The sequence below is a fragment of the Myxocyprinus asiaticus genome, chromosome 23 (genome assembly GCF_019703515.2).
Source record: "Myxocyprinus asiaticus isolate MX2 ecotype Aquarium Trade chromosome 23, UBuf_Myxa_2, whole genome shotgun sequence".
In the NCBI taxonomy this organism is placed as follows: Eukaryota; Metazoa; Chordata; class Actinopteri; order Cypriniformes; family Catostomidae; genus Myxocyprinus; species Myxocyprinus asiaticus.
In genome coordinates this window covers 5,939,468-5,963,697 of record NC_059366.1, presented here as the reverse complement: position 1 = coordinate 5,963,697, position 24,230 = coordinate 5,939,468, and the positions used below count along the sequence as shown (strand labels likewise).

The window sequence follows — 24,230 nt, the reverse complement described above, 5'->3', positions numbered from 1 at the left end:
TCCCAGTCAAGGGGCAAAGCCGTGGAAGGCGGACCCGTCGGAGGTTTGAGGGGCAAAGCCATGGAAGGCAGAGCCGTGGTAGGCTCGAGGGGCGAAGCCGTAGAAGGTGGAGCCATGGCAGGCTCGAGGGGCGAGGCCGTAGAAGGTGGAGCCGTGGCAGCTCGAAACTAAGTGTCCAGGATGACTGGGAAATTACATCAGTGGTCGTGGGCATGGACAGAGACTCGGGAACAACCTCTGTGGTCATGGGCATGGACAGAGACTCGGGAATGTCCTCTGTGGTCGTGGGCATGGACAGAGACTCGGGAACGACCTCTGTGGTCGTGGGCATGGACAGAGACTCGGGAACGACCTCTGTGGGCATGCACAGAGACTCAGGAACGACCTCTGTGGGCATGCACAGAGACTCGGGAACGACCTCTGTGGGCATGGACAGAGACTCGGGAACGACTTCTGTGGTTGTGGGCATGGACAGAGACTCGGGAACGACCTCTGTGGTTGTGGGCATGGACAGAGACTCGGGAACGACCTCTGTGGTCGTGGGCATGGACAGAGACTTCGGAACGACCTCTGTGGTTGTGAGCATGGACAGAGACTCGGGAAGGACCTCTGTGGTCGTGGGCATGGACAGAGACTCAGGAACAACCTCTGTGGTCGTGGGCAAGGACAGAGACTCGGGAATGACCTCTGTGGTCGTGGGTATGGACAGAGACTCGGGAACGACCTCTGTGGTCGTGGGTGTGGACAGAGACTCGGGAACAACCTCTGTGGTCGTGGGCATGGACTGAGACTCGGGTATAACCTCTGTGGTCGTGAACATGGGCAGAGACTCAGAAACGACCTCCGTGGTCGTGAACATGGGCTGAGACTTGGAAACGAACTCTGTGGTCGTGTACATGGGCAGAGATTCGGAGATGACCTTTATGTTCGTGAACATGGGTTGAGACTTGGAAACGGAAGCCTTTCTCCTCCTCCTCCTCCTCCTCCAGGAGGCCGAAGTTGGCAACGCAGGCTCTGGGATGGACGAGGCTGGCAACGCTGGCTCTGGGACAGACGAAGCTTCCAGCTCGTTGGCCGTGGCAGGCGTGGGCATCGACTCGTTGGCCGTGGCAGGCGTGGCCGTCGGCTCGTTGGTTGTGGCAGGCAGGAGTACTGACAAGCTGTGAGGAAGGGTCCTCGTGACCCTACACACCGACATCAGGGGTGGATAATTCAACTTGGAGACAAGGGCTGAGAAGGGCTTCAAGCTGGGAGTCGTGGTAGGCAAGGTTATGACATGGCGTGGAACCAACTCAGGCTTGACTGGGACATGGTGTGGAGCAGACTCAGACTTGACTGGGACATGGAGTGGAGCAGGAACAAAGAAAACATCCACGATGGGAAAACACAGGAAATACATGGGAGATCAAAACACATAACAATTGACAAGGAATGAGCAAACAACAGGGCATTAAATAGACAAAGACTAATGAGTGAATGGAACACAGGTGAGAACAATGAGGAACAGCTGGAAGCGATCAGAGCAGGGGATTATGGGAAGTGTAGTCCGGGTGGAACAGATGATAGAGGCAAAACACAGGGCAGACAACAGTGAATCGTAACACCTACACATGAACTGTACACATGCATTTTTATGTTTTTTCATGCATTGTGATTTAAAATGGTGATCATTGTTAAAAATAACCTTTTCTATAATCTTTATATCTCTGTAATTATGTCCCCCTGTTATTTTGGGCAAGCAGATACATGTACTGTTTATCATAGATAAGCGTTGTGACAGTTACTTATTTTGAAATCTTTTCTTTTTTTTTTTTTTTTTTTACATAGAAAACATCCATCCAAATTAAAAGAGTTTAATAAATGCATATTGAAAAGATCTTCAAAGGACAGAGGTGCAAAAAAGGGCCCTTTGTATTTAAAAAGTTGACAGTCAAAAATAAACTGTTCGAGGATACCTATATTTTTCTTTCTTTCTGACAAACAGCCATAAAATGGAATGTGAATTACAGTATTTATGCTACATTTTTAAATTGCAGTTTACAGTGTTTATTAAAAGGGGATGAATACTCACCACTCTTGAGTACTTCTAAATGAGCTACTTTTCTATTAATTTTTATTCAACTCACACATTTTTTGGGAAGTAACAGTACTTTTACTTGAGTATGATTTTTCAGTACTCTTTCCACCCCTGAATAGAACGACTCAAAACAATAATTCATTCGTGAATTGGGCATCGCTTATTGTGATTTTAAACAACCAAAATAAATACGAGACACACATCATGATTTCGGAAATATTCTCAGGTAATGTGTTTCTCAGGTCAGTTGGAGCGCTCATGGTATGTACAGTGGGTACTGCCGTACAGCTGCCGAGCAACTGAACTCAGGTTTTATATAATGTGAAGCTGTTTTTTTCTTTGACAACAGGCTTATCATTCATGTGAATTTGAATAATCGAATCTTTTGATTTGCGTTAATCAAGATCCTAATAATAATAATTAAATAATAATAATAATAATAATTATTATTATTATAAACAAATGAGATGAAGTGGCTTTTATTTGTAAATCAGATAATTATTAATAAACAGGCATTACCACATGGTTATTGAAATATAAATCAGTTTTTGTTGAATTTCCAGCAAAAATAAATATAATGTGAAATATACTGTAACCGTGATAAATATAATAATAATAATAATAATAATAATAATAATAATAATCATCATCATCATCATCATCATAATAATAACATACTCATACCACCCACCCCAAAAGTGTAGTCCAAGCTTATTCATTTCTACACAGTCTGCTTAAGACTGTAGTCAGCATCTGCTTGCTGTACCTCTCTGTGCAAATTGCTCTTCATCTAGAGTAGAGGAATCTTAAGAATCCATATGGAACTGAAAGGGTTTTGTTGTTCTTGTGCTTTGTGCAGTTTTCAGGAAGTCATTGACTCAAGAGAGTACATTTATTTTAAATTGATATTATTATAATATATTATATTGATATAACTATTAGAATTGTGAGCTTTAAATGAAGAGTGAATCATAAAAATGTATGACAAACAGCCATTATAATAACAGTCATCCATTTTATAGTGACTTGCCATAGGCTTGACTTTATTTTTCTTTTCTTTTTTCTTTTTTTTCTTCCTGTGTTTGTGTGTGTGTGTCCAGTCCAAACCTGACCTGGAGGGACCTGCAGCACTTGACTGTACTCACATCTAAGAGGAACAAACTACATGATGAGGTGCACCAGTGGAGGAGGAATGGTGTGGGCCTTGAGTTTAACCATCTGTTTGGCTACGGCGTATTAGATGCTGGAGGCATGGTCAAACTCGCCCGTGAGTGGAAGACTGTTCCAGAACGCTTTCACTGTGTGGCTGGAACCGTGCAGGAGATATAGTAAGTGCAGATAACAAACCTGAAAAGCAACTGATAAGACTAAGACCTTAAAGTCAACATGAAACTTCAGTCTGTGTGTGGCTTGTGACATGCAAAGCTTGATGCTTTTGCTTCTTTAAAACAATTTTCATTGGCACAGAGAAAATACACAAATCCACTGGCCAATCTTTGTCTGAAATGTGAGCTATTCTTAATTATTCACTTGATTGTGGAACTGTCATATGAAAGCAATACCACACTCACTCTTAGAATACACAGTAATGCTAATGTGTACACTGCTCGTGTGATGTTGCAGATCCATCAGTAAGACTAGTAAACATTGTTTCAATTGGCTGATTGCTTTAATCCATCTACTGTGGGTTATTTCATTTGTTCACATATTAATTTAGCTGTGTTATGCATGACATTCTGAATGTATGATAGCTGTAGCTTCATTGTGGTATTATTCTGGTCCTGACCTCTCCTGTGCACTGTGTGAAGGCATATTGCATGTGTCAGCGCTCCCGACACTCCACACACACTCTGGTACTTTCTGTCTCCCTGCCTCTCCTTCTCACATCTGCTATATTTAGTCCTCTCCCCCTCACTGCTGGGCATAGCATGCTATGGCAACAGCCGCAATTAAACTGAGCTCCACTGGTGCGCAGGAAGTTCGTGCGTGTGTGTGTATGTGTGTGTGTGTGTGTGTGTGTGTGTGTGTGTGCTTGTGTATGTGTCCCTTTGAAAACCCCCTTCGATAAAGTGTCAACCCTCATATCATACCTAACACAGGGTTCACGAGGGTTCTAGCCGATGTATAAGGTGAGAGTAGCAATTAAGCGGCACTACAGAGAAAGACGTGAGTTTACTGTAATGAGTTGAACATATAGAGCATTCGCTGTGTGAAAAGACCCCTATCTGTACAAGCTAATGAATCATTACGAGCATTTTCACAGCTAACCTGCATAGAATGTCTGTGTCACAGTAGCCAGAAAAATACGTTTTAATTGATTTTACAGGAGATCCCAGAATGTGTGACTGTCTAGACTATTACAACATTCAACTATACCTTTCACCAACTTAATGTGAGAGAGAATGCATAATCACAGCGGGACCCGGTCCTGTTATGCTGTACCTTTTGAAGTCTGTATCTTAAATATAACGTATTTATGTTGTAATTTAAGGAAGTTTTTCGGTAAATTAGTATACCAGACTTTTAGAAATATGCTCTGGTAAAGCTCAGGCACTTAAACTTTATTAATTATAACTTGAGTATTTACACAATGACAAGGAATTCCATTGCTCCGTAAGTGATGGAGAGTTAAGGCATATTGACACCATATCTGAGAAGAATTTGCGAGACAAACTGCCGATGAAAGGCATATTAACCAAGACCGAGATTAGTTTTTCTTGGGCTAAATGAAAAGAAAATTCATTTCAAATTCAAAACAATGGGCCTCATTCATGAAATATTGCAAATATACAAAAGTTTGGGAGTAATTTCGAGCTTCCTGAAAACGTTTTGCTGGATTCACAAACGCTTCATATTTCCTAGATTTGTTTGTAAAACGTGTGCATGTAAATAGAGTGCAATAATTAATTCACAATAATCATAATCCACGCCCATGAAAACCATATAAGGAATGCTTCAGACTCACTAGTAAATGAGAATAGAAAGCTTTTAACATCTATGTGAGCAGTAATACATTTATTTTTATTTTTTTTATGCATTCACATCGTCAAATATTTATTTAGCAAACGCTCGCATGTTCGTTCTAAAAAAGAAAGTGAGCAACTTACAGTCATTGCATGATTTTGCTGTCATCAGAGGTTTTTTTGTGAATAAACAGTCTGACATGAAGCTTTAGTGTAAAAACAATTTCAGTTCACACTGGCAGGAATATGTCCACCACCATTAATCTCCTGTGGTTCACATGATCACATCGGCAGAGTCATTAGAGAAACCTCTCGAGTAAATCCAAGACTGTAACAGTGACATACAATATATACTTACCTTGCAACTAGAAAAATCTTCAAAGAAATGCTTGAAGAAGGTCTTTGACCGAAACGCTGTAAGATATTAAAGATTTGCAAGCTATACAACAGCGTGCAGGATGTTTCCTGTTCTATTGTGTACGCACCTGCCCGCGATGTGTGATGGGTTTAACAGCATTACCACTGACAATTCGTTATCAACAGTGCCTGATTTACCGATGTCTATACTAAATTATGAAGCCTAAATTATAGAGCTCATATCAAATAAAATTAATGTCCAACCAGTCACATTAGAAGGCATTATTTTTTGGCAGATGCTATTTGCACCCTGGTGCAAATAATGATATATGCTATTTACCAGGGGTGTAAAAAGTACTCGAAAAATATACTTAAGTGAAAGTATGCATAGTGAGTGAAAATTTTACTCAATTAAAAGTCAAAGTATCCAGCCAGAAACATACTTGAGTGAAAGTAAAAAAGTACCACATTAAATTGTACTTAAGTATTAAAAAATTAAAGTTGATGAGGGATTTTTGAAAATTTCCTTGGTAAGTGGGAGACAAAGGAGACATTTCATCTTGTATGAATCCTTACTAACTCCTAGTGCCTAAGGCTGGGTATTGATGCAGATTTCCCGATTCGATTCCGATTCACAAGCTCTTGATTCAGTTCCGATTCAATATAAATTCATATAGGTATATTTCAGTTTTAATGTCCCTTTTGCTTACATATTAAATAAATTATCTTTCAGCTAATGCTGTGAATTATACAGGGGACCTTCTAGCTAGGTACATTATGAAAATATAAATTTTTTCTAATTATATTTTAATCAATAAATTAATACATATGATACCATATTGCATATATTCTAATTTGTTACATGTTTATTGTTTAATTGCATAATTTGTACTATTCACAGGAATTTACACTGAGTTATTGAACACGTGCTAAAAACCGGTACTGTCTCTTTAAGAAAACCCAGCATTTCTGTAAAGAGCGTCTGTAAATGAGTGAAAGATAACAAGAGACACAAACTGCTTTATCTCATCTGTGCTATGTGTGATTAGAATTAAATGTTTATTTTTTGTTGTTTTTGATCAACAATTGACTGCAAAGAACAGAAAGAGTATTAAAAGAGACATTATTTACTGACAAATCGGTCACGCTGTATCTCGTCTTTGGACACGCATTACACGGAACAACTTTTATGCTCAACATGCAGTGAAAGGATCTTGCTGCTGAAAACTCCACCATTATACTACACAATTCATTCACTGGTGAGTGAAATATAAACATTTACCAGCCAGTTGCCACATTTTTTGTTATATAGCGCGAAATTTGGTTGCAAATGCGAATGATTTCCTCTCATTGTAGTGGAGGGTTTCACAAAGAGTAAAAGATCAATATAGGGCCACAGCTGCTCTTGCTCTGGTGACTGAGCTTGGACCGTGCTCGCAGCTTATGTTCATCCATCTTCTTCTGCCAGTGATTGTTATAATTTGTCCAAGGCACAGGTCAAGATACTGTGCGTTGTGGTGAGACGTGATGTCGCTTCTCAATGACCAATGACCATGTTGTGGCCAATTACATTTTTAGTTAAAACAGAACTATTGGTGGACTAAATAACATTTAACTTAAACTGGGCATCAGTGCAGTTCAATTGGTGTGTTAGTATTAAGGTAAGACAGAAGAAAATTATCTGCAAAAATTTAACGAGTACTTTTCAAGTCTAAATAAAATTGTAAGAAAGAGAAAGTTCTAAATACTCATCAAGGTTAATTTATTTGAACTAATTAGTATGATACATTTTCCCCTACTCAAAAAATTAATTATTTTGAGCATTCGGGTTTACAGTGTACTTTTAAAAAGTTCCTCTATTGTGAATTTGTCACATTTAGACAGTTTAGGATATTGCGAGACGTGTAGGACGGCATGTAGGAAGGAAATGATATATTCACGACGCAAGACACATTCTGACTAGCGTGTAACTAAGTTCAAGTTCACCTGTTCATTCGCTTCATTGTCTATGCAAACGTAAACGTTGCAATGTTGCAAGTTTATTGTCTATGCAAACATTATGTTATGGATATAGCTGATCAGTGTCACAAATTTAGAATGTGTTTGATTGAGGTAATAAACCCGCTAGTTAAGTTAATTGTACATGGCTCAAGTGCAGAAATCCCCAGCATACTATCACTGGTTTATTTGAATCAATTCTTTCTAGAAAAAATAAATAACATAATAAATAAAAACAGTGTTTTGTGCGTTGTTATTATATTGCAGTAATGTTTTCGTCAACAGCGTGTTTTAATTCAAATGACTTAATTTTGATTATCGTCATGATTAGCATCTTTTTCATCTTGTCTTTGTTATCGCTGACAAAAATAAAAATAAAATAAACCTTTGTCAATTAACATTTTTGTCAGTAATTTCGTTGAGGAGATTAACTTTGATCCAATATGTTAAGACATATATGACTGGGGACATAAAAATGTATTGAAGGAATGATCCAAGCCTTAAAATAGTTAAACAAATATTCTGTCTATGGGACATAATCTTCACTTGCCACAAATACTGTGTTCTTTTGTTGGAAGCTTGCTGATTAGCTATTACAGATAAAGTTATTCAGAAAAAAAAAAAAAAAGCTCTTTTCTGGAGGTAAATGACACACAGTGTACCACTTTTTGTTCTAGAGTGGTAATTAAAAAAGTAAGAATAAGCTCCATGTTACTTCTTGTTTGCTAGCTGGTCTATTGATAACAGCGATCTCTAACCATCCCCAAAATGCAACAGCTTGGTCTCACAGTGTTGATTGGGACCGATACCAGCAGGACTTCTGTTTATAGCTTCCAGCTATAAGGTCACAGAGTTTCTTAGTGTTTTTCCCAGAAAGAGTTTCCTGTCTACTGTTCAACTACCTCTGCGTGTTAAAGTAAGCTAGTAGTTCACCCACAAATTATGTCATTATTTACTCACAATAATGTCATTGTAAACAGAAGTTTTGGGTGAACTATCCCTTCAAGTCTCTTTCCCAGCTGTAATGTATTAGTAGTAATCCGATCGATCATGGAGTGAGAGACAATGCAGATGACTTCAAAGAAACCGCTTGCTGACTGACAGCGCTGACACAAGTGTCTTTATTATCACAGGCATAAATGAAAATAAACACTTCTAGCTGCTTTAACACATCTGCACTGCTCTTACTCTTTAGTTTAGAACACCACGAACACAAGTGGAGTGATACAAACAGTAAATCGTCCAAGTGCTACTGTTCTGAGACATGGAACGTCTCTCGCCCAATCAGTTTCGAGGACCGAAACTAACTGTTACATAAACATGCTTTTAGACCATTTCAAGGTGGTTTAAGGAAGTGACATTTTTTTGTTCCTTGAACATTTCCTGCTCAGACTGCATTCCAAATGGGATAAATCACCATTTGGCACTTTGAAAAGACAACAATCATGATAGTCATGCTGTAAGATCACTTCAAACAGAATTTCCATAAAAATGACTTAAAAGGTGAGTTCCGAATGACCCTTAGTTTTGAGCCCCACATCTCTTAGCCTTTCAAAGCTCTCACAGCGAATGGTAAAGTCTTCGAAGGGCATAGGGATAATTACTTCTGAATGGAATGCACCCTCATTCAAAACAGCTTGCTGGGACTGGGTAGCACCCCTGGAGTTCGCTAGTTCGCTAGTTCGCTAGTTCGAATCCCAGGGCGTACTGAGTGACTCCGGCCAGGTCTCCTAAGCAACCAAATTGGCCCAGTTGCTAGGGAGGGTAGAGTCACATGGGGTAACCTCCTCGTGGTCGCTATAATGTGGTTTGTTCTCGGTGGGGCGCGTGGTGAGTTGAGCGTGGATGCAGCGGTGGATGGCGTGAAGCCTCCACACGCGCTTTGTCTCCGTGGCAACACGCTCAACAAGCCACGTGATAAGATGCGTGGGTTTGTCCTCCGCCACCCGGATTGAGGCAAATCACTACGTGACCATGAGGACTTAAAAGCGCACTGGGAATTGGGCATTTCAAATTGAGTGAAAAAGGGAAACAAAATCGCAAAAATAGCTTGCTAACCACCATCAAGCTGGTAACCACTTACTATGCCCTAGCATTGTAGTAGTGACTTTTGCACTTTATTCAGAACATGTTAAAAACTAGTTTGTCTTTATAAAAATCAGTATCCTTTCGGTAACACTTTACAACACTTTTCCTTTTGTTAAGGGTTAATAACGGGGTACATTAATGACTAATAATTAACATTCATTTGCATTACAAATCATTGATATGTGGTTATAACAACATGCATAAAAAGGGCAATTTTTCTTGCAATTCCTGCCAAATAGTGAGTCATATAAATGAAATATTCCTTAATGTAAAGTGGACACATATGAAGCATTTATTAAGGAGTTGCTTAAGACATTACAGTAATGAATATAAACACAAAGTAGACTGTAGCAAAATGACATAATCCCTTCTTTTAATCTCACTAGTCTATTTTTGCTAAATTGTGACATATCATGAATAAGTTTGTTTTTTATGAATATAAGTATAAATAAATAATTACTAACATAATTTATGTTAGCTGAGACAAAAGAATCCAAGCAGTCTTACAATTCAAACAACTGCCAAAAGTTTGATTAAATTAAATCACTGTAACCCATATAGTTTCTAATAACTGTTGTCTCGCCATTACGCACCAAACGCAACTCATGTGTCTTCTTGTGCGGCCTTTGGATATTTCTATGAATTAGTTTCCTGGGAAACACTACTCTCTCAAAGCCTGATGCACAAACAGCACACCCACTAATCTTAGTGCCATAATGGGCCAGGCTGGAGATTTGCCTCTGATAATGCCATTACATTCACTTTATGGTCGCTCGCTCAAGTTGTCTGCTGCTATCATTACAGCAACACAAAACAGCCAGTCAGCAGCGTCGAGCACGACAACAAAGCAGCCTTATGGAGGGAACAAAATCTCCTCATCTGGCCAAATCAATTGTTGGCACCAGGATGGTGTGCCATTGAAAATACAGAAATATATAATATTTTTTTTTTTTTTTTTCATGGTCTAGTTTCACAGCTTGTTTTGAAGCTGTGGTAGCTTTGAATGGTTGAACTGGAAGGTTATTTTCAGCCAAAACAAAAGCTTTTTTGTTCATTGTGCAGAATGTGCACAAATGCAAATTTTGGTCATTATATATTAGACATTTCCATAGTTGTATGGAAATGCATTTGTATCGTAATGACGCCTATCCATTATGGTCAGATAGGGCATCAAATTCATTCTTGTTTTTTTATTAAATGTTATTAAATGTTATGGTTTATTCTGTAGTCATTAATCTTATCTAATGGCTGATGGAACCTGCCAATTTTCAAATATTCTGTTTTTTTAGGAGGAATCTGCAGAATGGATTATAACTCAGCATAAAATCTAAATTGACCCTGTTTACTGTATGCTCATGTTGCATGTTTAATTTAGTAAGTTGCTTAGGCTACGTCCACACTCATACGTTTTCATTTGAAAACGCATCTTTTTCTCTATGCTTTGGCCTTCCATCCACACTGAAGTCGGTTGCACACCGGACGAGAACCGGCACAACACATCGCCGCTAGGACATGGCCCATGTATCAAACGCAGGGCACGTCAATGCGGTTCAGGTGGCAGACAGTACACCCAAAAGTTACCAAGGTTTTTTGCTTCTTCAAGAATGAACAACACTAGAGTTAATAATCTATGTCCTTTGATAATGATTTGGGTTGGATTTAATGGAAAATATGCGAGTTGCGCTCCGTGGATCGGCAGAAATTTGAGCAGCCTCCAGAGTCATAGCTGGGCTGTTTTCAATGAAGGTACGCACACTGCCGCCGCCGCTCTGTATCTGTCAGTGGCTGCAGTGTGCATACCTTCATTGAAAACAGTTGTTTCGAATTTTAAAACTTACCATGTCGTCCGCCAGATGCGTTCGGTGTGCGACCCCCTTGGGACAGTGTTTTTGTTATTGAAAACTGAGCTTTTTGAAAACGCTCCCAAGAGGATAAATTTGAAAACACCGTCAACTTACATTGTAGTGTGGACTGGGAAAATGGATATATCTGAAAACTATGACGTATTTGTTGTCATGTGATGCAATCGTGTTCATTCACCAAAACAATCAAGATGGTGGCACGTGTTAGAGCGGCGCTGTTGTGCCTGATATTCACTTTGATAGCATTGTTAAATATAAATGTTACTTTGTACAACATTCACATTGCATTCTTTCAAAGGCGGCAGGAAGTTTACTCGCCATTGGTGTGGGACCATACATGCAACAGTGATTTTTTGCATGCGCAGTAAGGGGATTTAAACATTTCAATATGTTTCAGTGTGGACGAGCAACTTTTGGAAAACGCTTGAAAATGGCAGTGTGAATGGAAAGCGTTTTGAAAACGAAGAGGCCGTTTTCAAATGTATCTGGATTAATGTAGACGTAGGCTTAAAGTTATCATCTCAGAAATAAAGAAAGTTATTGGTAATGTTTAGGTTATTGATAACTACAATAAGGTTCTATATGATAACATTATTTAATTGAGAAGATATCATAAAGAAACAAAAACAAAATATATCTTCCATATTTTACTGTATTTATTAATGATTCATTTTTCTCATGGATCAAAACATGTCCCATCCTACATTTATTTAAATTGAATCCTGTTTTCACCCAGAAATATGTCAGATTACAGAAATATTATGGATTGTGAACAATGTCTCATGTTGACTAAGAATATTAAATAGAGTTGAGAGTACTACACCATGTCCTAACCAGACGTGACGCCACAACACGTCATAAAAGGCATCTTTTCCACGTTAATCAGAGTTTTTGTCCTAAACAGCTGCGACACACGACGAGTGACAGCGACAGGGCAATCTATTTTTGGAATGGTTTCTATTTCTGCGACGTCGCGCCAGGCAGTGCAGTCAACAAATGGGTCTAAAATTACAGTATATTAAAGCTGGCATCTCACTAGCTGGATCACAACAACTTGATTTTTGCCGAGGGTGTCACACACCTACCGAATACTGTGCTTAAAGTCTCGCTTTCTTTCGCTCTCTGTCACACATATGCACCAGTTCAGAATGACAGAGGCTCATACCGGCTCATTCTGAATTTCTCTCCACTTCACTGTCACACGGAGATCGGCATAAAATCAACAGGAATATCGCGTGAACATAAACAGTCATAACAGACTGAATAAGGACGCGATTCATAAAGTAACTTTTCCCTGTGTGTGTGATTGTATATTTATCCCCTCTGGGTTTGCCGTAGAAAGCGTTACGGAGCTTATGTGAAAAAATGAATTGCATTCAATAAACAGACTGTTCCATCTGTAATTGCTCTGTTTTCTAAATTTTATTGTCAATTATACTCATTTTAGTGTAGTAATAGCTATGTCGCATCGTGCCTGGTGTGGACAGACAGATTGCTTGTCACTGGAATCTTATCGCATCGTGTCTGGTTAGGACAAGGTGCTACACTTCATTGATATATGAAAGGTCAATCAGTTTAGCCAAAGTATTTAACCCCTAAAACTCAGTTGCATATTTTGGCACCCAAATTTAAAAGTTCACCTTATTTTTTATCCTGCCTTTGAACGCCTGTGATTTAGGCTCTGTTTGCTGTATGTCCCTGCAAAACGAGTTAATTCATTCCACTAGGTGAGAGCAAGTACTAGAAATAAGAAATTTTCCTCTTTCACCTTCCATTACAATATACAGATTTGAAATGCAGGTAGTGCTCTAACGCATCTGAGCACTCGCCATGTGCTCATCCATATGCACTGTCTATTGTGTGATCCCACGCACCTTTGCCAGTATTTTGTGTAATATATATCAACCTCTGAGTGGACTAGAAGCTTAATCTAGGTGTTGTTGGAAAGCTGAGATCCTCTGCTCTGTGCCTATGTACTGTATATTATATTATCATTACATATTTTGAAGGTGATTTGTTTACAATGATTTTTGTGCTGGACTGTATATTTTGTGCTGGACATCTAAGACATAACATTTGATTATTTACCCAAGCAAGCTCACTGACAAGTAAAACAAATGGCTCATTTTGAAGAAAACAGCCTAAGGTAAGAGCTAATATAGAGTTTGTGGCTACTTGAGGCTTACAGAAGCAGGGATCTGAGCAGACATGAGACGTTTGTCTTTATTGTCTTACAGAGATCATATTTCAATTTGTGATTCTTTTGATAATCATTTGAAGTGTGGTGTTATAACAACAAAATGTTCTGCATAGCCACATTTCTGAGAACAAGAGCTTTCATTTGATATATGACTTGTCTATTTTAGTGCCATATGAAAAAAAATAAAGTTCATATTTCTACATAATTTCCACAAGGTGGCACACATTTGTGACTCGGAGGATTTAGGTCTTATCTTGTTATTTTATGTAACATAAATGCAAAAGTGAAGGAGTTCTGTAAAACTTTCAGATTCTAAGCTTTTATATGGTACCACTTATGACTATTTAGGAATCCACGGACTTATACATTTTATGAGTGAAAATGATTACTCACTCCTGGCCCTGCCCACGGACCCACTGTAGAGTTTAAGAGATTAATAAATGAACACACAGCAGGCAGAGGTTTTGTATAATTTTGTAATAATGTCCGTTCCAACTATGCAGAAATTTGCGGAATTCTGTGGAGCGGCCTATGAAAAGCTTTTTCCAAACACATACTAAGTAGTAAGGAGCAGAGATGTTCACGAGTCTTTCATCTGAAGTCCGAGTCAATTCTGAAGTCTTGAAGCTGGAGTCCAAGTCAAATCTGGAGTATTTAACACTGAAGTCCGAGTCAAGTCTCGAGTCTTTCGCCATGAGTCCGAGTCGAGTCTGAAGTCACTAAACGTTACATCTTATATACAAATGGAAATTTGGGAATTATGTTGTGATTAAAAAAAATCCAAAATAAATCAAAACTATGTTATTATATGTTATATATACTTTGCCTAGATTTTGCAGAAATGTACTCTTGGTAATTTCTCAACCAACTTCTTGAGGTATCACCCTGGGATGCTTTTTAAACAGTATTGAAGGAGTTCCCATCTATGTTGGGCACTTAGTGGCTGCTTTTCATTATTATTTGGTCCAAGTCATCAATTTCAAAACTTTGTTTTTTTTAAATAAAATTTTAGTTTTGTAATTAAATAAATTAATATGTTGGCACAATTATATTTTTGTTTACAAAACTAATTTCAAACATTTAAGCATACGCCTTCAGATCAAAAGATTTTTAATATCATGAGAAACATTTCAGTTAAGTGACCCCAAACTTTTAAACGGTAGTGTGTGTGTGTATATATATATATATATATATATATATATATATATATATATATCTCAAAAATTATTAATGTATGATCTTTGAAAAATCTGGGATAGTAATAGCTAATAATATCCTGAACTTGTAAAAATGTATTTTATTTATTTCATTTTATTTTATGATTTCACAGACTTAATTAACTTATCCTGTACTGTTTTTTGTAATAAAGGTGCCACAGTTTTTCTCACAGTCAGTTCAACAAGGCTCAGAATGCGCACACAGCAATGCAATATAACAAATCATATGCAATGCGATTTAATGCGATATCATTAGGTATAATTTTGACAAAATTTACCAGCTGTTTTAAGTCCACAAAAACTGTACACGTGCTGATTACAAGAAGCCAAAATATGGGACAAATCTCTCTCTCTCTCTCCCTCTCCCTATCCCTCTCCCACTCCCACTCTTTCTCATGTGTGCACACACACACACACACACATACCACAGAGAGAGAGAGAGAGAGAGAGAGAGAGAGAGGATAGGCGGCATATATACAAACATTGATAACATGAAGTGCTAGGTTTAAATTGACACAACCTCTGTTTGGCGATCATAATGAGCCATGTAGCTCACTGCTGAATGTTTGCGACAGTACAATATAAAAGCTTTGTGTGTAAATTAATGTGACTAACTTTTGAGAGTGTGTTCTTCCTGAAGTTTCTGCTTCTGAGGGCACAACCAAATGTGAGCACAAATGGCATGGCGGGTGCCATCATGTTTCATGGGACTCTTGTCACATGCAGAAATATATTATCGAATTCCATGATAAGGGTCCGATCGAACAGGACACATGGGGAAATGTGACACAGATGTCATAAAACCATCTGAGTCTCTTACTCGTGTCCCCATCTCTGGTAAGTTGCTGTGTATTTCTACATTATTCCAGAGAGGTGATTATGGAAGAACACATTTTTCTCTGTTGAAATGCTCAGAGCTTGCCTTAAGGGTCCTCCATAGAATTTCAGCATCTGCATCAAACCCTGTTAGTGTGGCACTACAGATACAGCAATGGTTAAGATGTAATTCACCTGATAAAATGCCATCTGTTGTTAGTTAGACAATATCGTCCATCATCAGTCACAGTGAGCACTTTCTTTTGCCTCTGACTTTATAACAGTATTAAATGCAGTATGGTGTTGCATGGTATAGCAGTGCCATATCATGGTTTTCAAGCCTCAAAATACTGGTGGTGCCACAATATTCTTAAAGTGGCAATAATGCAAATATGGTACTACTTGTAACTTCTGTTGTATAATATGTAGGGTACCAAATGTATTATTATTATTATTATTATTATTATTATTATACAAAAATGATGATCATATTGGCAGAGCCAATAATAATAATAATAATAATAATAATAATAATAATAATATTGGCTCTGCCAATATTATCATAATTTTTGATATCATCTTAAACATTCTCGTAATTTAAACATATTTATCAATAAAAAAATGTAATGTTCCAGTGTACAAAATTGACATCACAGCATGCTAATTTTTCTCATTCTAGGGGACATTTGATTAGACAAATTGCATGAGTCATTAAGATGATCTGTTTTCCTGAAAAAGAGAAACTGTAAATTTTAATCTTCTAAAAGTTGATTTTGTCAACTTTGAGGAGAACACTAGCTTTTACAGTGGAGAAATCCACTTGTGAAAATACTTTTTATATTTTTCAAATGTTATACATTTTTCTATTACAAATAATTTGATCAGCATTAAAAATTGAATGACAAGTTGAATGGCAAATTGTTTTGAATGACAATGCAATTGTATGACAAATTCAGTTGCCATGAATTTCTGAATTTCTTAGTATTTGCTAATGTCCCACAGTATATGCACTCGGGCTGGCATTGACCTGATGGTCCATTTTACTTCAGCAGGGTTATTCCATGTTAACTCAACCAGAGGTTCCTGGCTCACTTTTTTTTGTGGTGAAAGATAAATATAAATGATAATGAAAGCCAAAATACTGAATGTCATGGACCAATATTTACAGAGAAATCCATTATTTTGTAGAGGGGGTCAACATGACAATTTTGGCCTATGATTTTGGAGCAAAACACGTCAAATTAATACCCTGAGAAAGGTGGCATCGTTTTTATTTTATTTTTACACAGATATACAGTAGGTAGGTATACTACTAAAATCAGTTGACTTTGTCGACACCCTTTGTCGCATTAAATACCAATGGTGTGAGTTCAGATATGGGGAGAAAAAAAGGCAGATGCTAGTAACCAGTTTCACCATGGTATTTTGTTGTAAGTTTAACAAAATTAACCATGGTTACTATATTACTACTATATTACTGTAGTACTGTAGTAAGGTTAATTGCATTAAAACTATGTTTTCTGCCAAAAAACATAGTTACTACAATATTAGTAATACAGTGATGCAATCTACACACAAGCGATGCCGAGCCACAGGAACGAGTGCGATCGACAGACCCCGCAGATAAATATCCTAGTAATGTACATAATCCAGGACTATAGGTCTAATGACATATGATAACCTGATAGACAAAATACTCACCACATAGAATATCAAAAGTAAACTGTACATAGTTCCGTTTGCAAATATACCATGATTCAAAATTTTGTATATTCATTCCTTACATCCCTGGAGATGTAAAGATTGTAAATGAAATATCCACCTGCATTCTTTCTGTAGGAGAATGCATTCTACATTTACCCCCCTGCATGGATGCTTAACTTCTTCAATAACTAAAAAAGTTAAAGCAGATACAGGATGACCAGATTCTAAAAAATGCCATGCAATTGGAGATTTTTGATCTTTCCTTCTCACAGCACTCATGCTCAATAACACGTGTTCTAATTTGTCTGATTTTTTTTCCCACATATTGTTTGTAAGCATGGACAAGAAATTAAATATATAACAGTCTCGGGGCTACAAGTAACGAACTGTTTTATATTGTATCCGCTGTCAGTTATAGAGCTCCTAAATGAGCAGATTTTTCTGTTATTATTCCTACAGGCAGCGCAATTCAGACATGGGAAAAAAACAGTAGTCTCGTCCGATTGCCGTCATTCGTGTTACGTGAAGTAAACGTATCCACTTTGCCTAAGAAATCTCTAATATTCCTAGATGTACAAAGAGCGGGAGATCAGGAAAAAGATTTGAGCAAATGGGATCACTCTTTAAAATGTGCCATTGTTTTTTTATTGTTTCTTTAATCCCTTGACTATGTTGAGAAAAGGTTCTTGTACAAACTACAGAGATATTTTTTCTATTTCTTTTGGGCAAAAAAGGCATAGTGTGCACTCTATAAAGAGCATCATCGAGCCACTTTTTAGGGTGACCCCTAAGGCGAAATTGCTTATACATTTGTACTACCTCCGTCTCAAAATCAGATTCCGTCATGCAGATACGCTTTACTCTGAGAAACTGTGTATATGGTAAATTCTTAAAAAGAAGCATGGATGTCATGTCAGGAATAAAATTAGAAGGTGGTGTTTTTTCAAATCTTGATTCAAGTAAAACAATTGAAAGCTTCCAAACCCATATTATGCTGGATATTGGTGTATAAAGAGACTACATCCAATGTGGCATGAAAATATTAGTCACAACTTTCAAAGTAAATATCTTTCAACTGTTGTATAAAGTCACCCGTATCTTTCAAATAGGATGGGAGTTGTTCTACCAACAGTCTAAGAATTTGAATGACATAATGAGACATGGGTTCCAAAAGACGTTCATTAGAGGCCACTATAGGGCGACCAGGAGGATGAATCAAAGATTTATGAACCTCATTTTCTTTCTCTCATTAAAACCAAACCCCCATCCTTATCGGCAGGTTTCCATAACATCCTGTTTCATTTGAAGTTGTATCAAAGTCTGTTGTTCTTTCAAACTGCAATAACTAGGTATTAGAAATCTTCAGAATCTGATCAATATCTCCATCAACTAAACTGCAAAAAGTTTCAATTGCAGCATTATTAACAGTAGGATAAAAATAGCTTTTAGCCCTAAAAGGTTGATTACCAGACACTGATTGGTCTTGTCTCTGTGCAACATCTTTATAATAAAAGTATTTCAGTTTAATGGATCTATTGAATTTGAACATTTTGACTTTCACCTGAAAGGGATCTGTAGATGTTGGTGGGACATAAGACAAACCTTTATTGAGTAGTTGTTCTTCTGAAGTGGAGAGGCTGGTGTTGGATAAATGAATTCCTGCAGTTTTTTTATGTGGACATTGTGTGTGAGCCTTCTCTCTCCTTGGATAAATTTTTTGAGCTTACACACCAAAGCTACTTGGATATACAGTACATGTTTTTCCAGTATTTGGCACAGACGTTTTTCAGCTGTTTGTTTATTACTTAGTAGTATTAAAGGAAATATTAAGAGTGGAAAAAGGAAATCGGATGGGAAAACGAGTGGGAGAAAAGGTGGAATCAAACCGGGGTCGCTAGCACAACAGTACACATTCAAACCGTCTTTATACCCCACGGCACTGCAGCACCTCTTTTGTCTAGTTTGTCATATATTCCTGTGGTTTCTCCAGACTATTAGGGTAAAAATAGCTGCACTGTGTGGTAGATGCTATTTACACCGGGGTGGGAAAAGTTGCTCCCCGATGTATTAATGTCTTAATATCTTAAGATATCTTAATGTTCTTTTATATTCTGGTTCAGAACAAACTTTTCTTTTTGTATCTTAATTTTTAAGGCCCCATATGGTTAAGGCCAGAGATATGGGGCTCTCAATGCATCTCCATCTGAAAATTTTTACATTTTACCCATTTTCAACAGTCAAAAAACCAATGTGGGTCACATGAAATGTAGCTAGTTTTTACTCATACAAAGAAAACAATGCTCTGAAATACAAATAATTTTGAAACTAGAAATATGCCTTTATTCATTCACATAAAAACAATAATCAAAAAGTAAAAAAAATGCACTATTATTAAGAATAAGCGACATATGTGGCTCTTCAGTTAGTGCAATACCTATCTAGTTTTTGGATTTCAGAAATGTACATCTGCAAAGTTCTGGAATTCTTTATTAGGGGTCCAAACAACAAAGGGGCTGAAATCCTACAGTATTTGCATAGATATTTTTACCCATCCATCTGATACAAAGATTGTTTTTCCACAGAATCCTTTAGTCCCCCCAAATAAAATGGACATATGGATTTCCATATCAACAAAAAACATTTTCTCCCACTTATTTATTTTTTATTTTACAATAGTCATAGGCCGTTTGTCTGATTTGAACAAAATTTGATATGTATCATCTAGAGATGGTCCTGAAATTTTACTTGATTAGTGACCTAGAAATGGTGCAGAATCGTAATTATTTCGTATTCATTTTACGTCATAAAGTTTGCCTCGAAACTGATGAGGTCTTTAAGGTATTGTGACAACCCTAATGCGGAATTTATAATATCTCCCATTTTTCTTTCTTTCTTTCTTTGTGCAGTAAAATTCAGTCAGGCAGTAAACTGGTATTGACCATCACGACTGATGCCTGCCAAGGAAAGGACAACTTCGTACGCTATCTGGAGCACGTACAGGCCGTCATCACCGTCAATGCCAGTCGCCGCGGAGACCTCAACATCAACATGACATCGCCCATGGGAACCAAGTCCATCCTGCTGAGCCGAAGACCCCGGGACGATGACGCCAAGGTGGGCTTTGACAAATGGCCCTTCATGACCACCCATAAGTGGGGCGAGAACCCTAGAGGAACCTGGCTGCTGGAGGTGGGCTTCCAGGGAGACACCCCACAGAATGGCATGCTGAAGGAGTGGACCCTCATGCTGCACGGAACTCAAAGTGCCCCTTACATAGACCAGATGGTGAGGGACTACCAATCCAAACTGGCCATGTCCAAAAAGGAAGAGCTGGAAGAGGAGTTAGATGAGGCAGTAGAGAGAAGCTTGAAAAGCCTTCTGAGTAAAAACAACTAGCCATCTGCATGATATCTGGCCTCTCTCTACACTCTATATTAGCATATATTCCTTATCCATTCCTATCTGCTTTGATCATTTTTTTTCCTGTGATTATTTCAATGTCTGATGTGAGTTACTTAAATTAAAGGATATTCTCTAAATGGTACAGTGACCCCAAAAAGTATTTGGATATTTAACTGCTTCATACAAAGCTGTCACATATTTGTGACAGCCAATGAATTGCCCAGCATCGTAGCGTCGCATATTTGTGTTTTTTGAATTGACAGCAATATTGCAAGTTGTGCCATTCTGCCAACACTGCAGTTTAAATGTTTATGCAGTTTAAAGAAACAGCTGCTCAAACATCCTTTTCAACCAAATTATGTCTTTATTTTATGTTACAGATATTAAAATATTACAGAAATACAAAGACAACCGTGTATACATACATTCTGTTGTTTATATTACACTGGCGAATACAAATGATTGATGCTCTCACGCTCTGACCTAGCATTTTACTCACTTTAAACAAGGAAAATATGTATAATAAACAATCCATTCAGTTGCCCTGCAATGACTACTTCCTAATATTTATGATCTTTTCGGTTTTCTTGCTGACAGTGATCACAGTGAATGGGCTATGTTTTTAATTCTAAACCTAAGTCCTAACTGTTTTTGCATTCTTTGCATTCTCTTGAATGTAATGATTTATTCACAAAAATACCATGCTCTGTGGGGCATTCGGGGGAATTTAGACTCTTCTCATGAAAGGGTTGAGCCACACTTTAAAATGTGTGAATGTCATTGCATTATTTATATGCATTCTGTTTCAAAGACCCAATGAAATGATGTGATGAGCACAGTTTTGGTGTCTTGTCTTGATATTTAAGTTGGGATGGGTCATATTGAAAGACTTGCTTTGATTTTTAAATAGTTAAAAGGCTCTGAGGCCTGGGTAGCTCAGCGAGTATTGATGCTGACTACCACCCCTGGTTCGAATCCAGGGTGTGCTGTGTGACTCCAGCAAGGTCTCCTAAGCAACCAAATTGGCCCGGTTGCTAGGGAGGGTAGAGTCACATGGGGTAACCTCCTCGTGGTCGCGATTAGTGGTTCTCGCTCTCAGTGGGGCATGTGGTATGTTGTGCTTGGATCGCAGAGAGTAGCATGAGCCTCCTCCTGATGTGAGTCTCCACGGTGTCATTCACAGCGAGCCATGTGATAAGATGCGTGGATTGACGGTCTCAGAAACTGAGGCAACTGAGACTTGTCCTCCACCACCCAGATTGAGGTGAGTAACCACACCGCCACGAGGACCTACTAAGTAGTAAGAATTGGGCATTCCAAATTGGGGAGAAAAGGTTATAAAAAAAATTAAAAAAATAAAATAAATAATAAATAGTTAAAAGGCTTTCATTTGCATTAAAGCTGTGAATCATGATTTGCTGCTTGCTGTTGCTAGTCAGAAGTAGGTGACACAAAAGGCAATATTTTTATGGACTGTGACTGAATAATTTGCCTAATTTCTCCTTTTGTGTTCCATGAAAGAAAGAAAATCATATGGGTTTAGAAAAACATGACATAATTTTCATCTTTAAATGAAATTATCTGAATTATCCTTTTAACTGTGTGTATCTGCTAAAAGATTATTTTGATAATTATTTTAAGAGAATAGTACCATAGAAGCTTACAGCCATGGGCTAAAAGCAACAAAACTCCAATGTTTATCCATGAGGTGTTTGAAGAAAGATAAATTAATTGCTTAAATAGCTCCAAAGAGTGAAGGCAGTTGTGAGAAAAGCTCATTTGTTTGCATATGCCACTTTGATATTTTGTTGTTAATGCAATGACATGAATACATTTTTAAAAGTGATTTGAGTGTCCAAATACTTTTTGGGGCCACTGTATGTCCTACCAAAATATTACTTCCTACATTTGGTGTTCCTTTTTGTACTCTTTACAGAAATTTATATAAACAAAATATATCTATACTTTCTTATGTTCTTGCTTAACCTGCTGTTACTCACCTCTGCTGTACAGTTTGTGACTGTAAATCATTTTGTGTGACTCTCCTTAAATTTAGTATCTTGCAAACACAGCAGTGATATTTCTGTTATATTTTTTTGTGAAAAGATTAATTTTATCCAATGAACATTTCAAAGCATACAGCATATATAATAAAACTATTTAGCTGTTTGTTAAAGCACTTTAGTGATTAAGACAATAATTTTCACCATTGGGTTGGGTGGTGTGGTTTAGAGCCTATTAAACTTCTTTCAGGTGTCTAATTCCCATGATAAAGACTATTATTTAACATAACTTTCATAGCTTGTAAAGACTGCCGAGGGTGTAATTTGACTCTCAGTTCTCCTTTTGTAAGTGTTAAAATAACACCAGATGACATGAAAGGTTGAAAACCCCTTTAAAAATGTTCCAGGTTTACTTTGTATGACAGATAGTTGAGAGGCCATGCATACAGTTATTTTACCATAAGTAAGGTGTGCAAACCCACGTCCACATGTGTGGATGTTGTATTTTGGCTTTGCTATATGCAACGTATAATTTAAGTGAATTAAATCCGACTGAATACTGTTCACAATAGGGTCACTGTCCTTTAAGGGTTAAACTTCTGGCGCACCGCGTCATGTGTCACAACAGCATGATGTCGATTTCTGTGAAGCACTTCCACGGGCACCAACAAAAGTGCCTCTGGTAAGAAACCTCTAAGTTTTTTTACTGAAAAATGTTTGGTTGTAAAGAGTAGCGTCTCTAGTTTTGTTTGATATGGCGCTTTAAAAAATCCATTATTTTTTCTTTTTCGCATCAGTGCGCTGATAAACATGAAGTCCACATATGTGGAAAATAGAACCATTTTCCCTCAAAAGTTGAAAAAAACAAAACATGTTAGTTATTTTGAATAATTTTCAACTTTCTATTGCTTGGTATTACTTAAAATTTCACAACTTAGTCCTGCTGTGCACATATGTGAACATCAGTTTTTAGGAAAACTTTTTGCTGTAGATTTTTTTTTTTTAAATTAGGTGCTACTAGTTACAAATCAAAAAAAGGAAATGGAAAATGCAGACAGCAGTCACAGGGGGTGCACTTATTAAATCCAATTGATTTTAAAACCAACCCGGCAACAGGGCAACCGCTGCGGCATGGAAAACACCATAACTGGAGGGTGGGGACATATCCCCTGCACTTTTAGAAATGTCCATACTTTTTCCTTAATCCTTCGTTTAAGTTGCATTTTACTTGGCCACATTACAAAGAAAAAAAAAAGTAGATGGCCACAAAACAACTTGGAAGTAGGGACCAAGTGGAAGTAGGGCTGCCAACAGTCGAAATGAAAATGTCAAATTAAGTGCTCAAAGGGAAGCCCCGTTCTGTATTGAAGTGCTGAAAATGCTCAAGCATCCTGTATTTGTATGGGGAAATGTTGGCAACCTTAAGTGGAAGCCTTTGCCAAACTGTTGTGTTTGCAACGCTTAAGCAATAAGCAGCATCCCTACTTCGGCTGGTGCCTATTCACCAAAGTATCCCTTTCAGCAAATGAGGAATACTGGGTGA

At 37.7% G+C, this 24,230-nt stretch overlaps 1 protein-coding gene across 1 annotated transcript in view; it reads left to right on the top strand.

The window, feature by feature from the left end:
- Positions 1 to 24,117, top strand: part of LOC127413928 (neuroendocrine convertase 2-like) — a 114,924-nt gene extending 90,807 nt beyond the window's left edge. Inside the window, exons 11-12 of the mRNA XM_051651506.1 lie at positions 3,178 to 3,405; positions 20,189 to 24,117. Coding sequence (XP_051507466.1) covers positions 3,178 to 3,405; positions 20,189 to 20,678 — 718 coding nt within the window. The 3' untranslated portion in view covers positions 20,679 to 24,117. The remainder of the gene's footprint in view (positions 1 to 3,177; positions 3,406 to 20,188) is intronic.
- Positions 24,118 to 24,230: the final 113 nt, after the last annotated feature.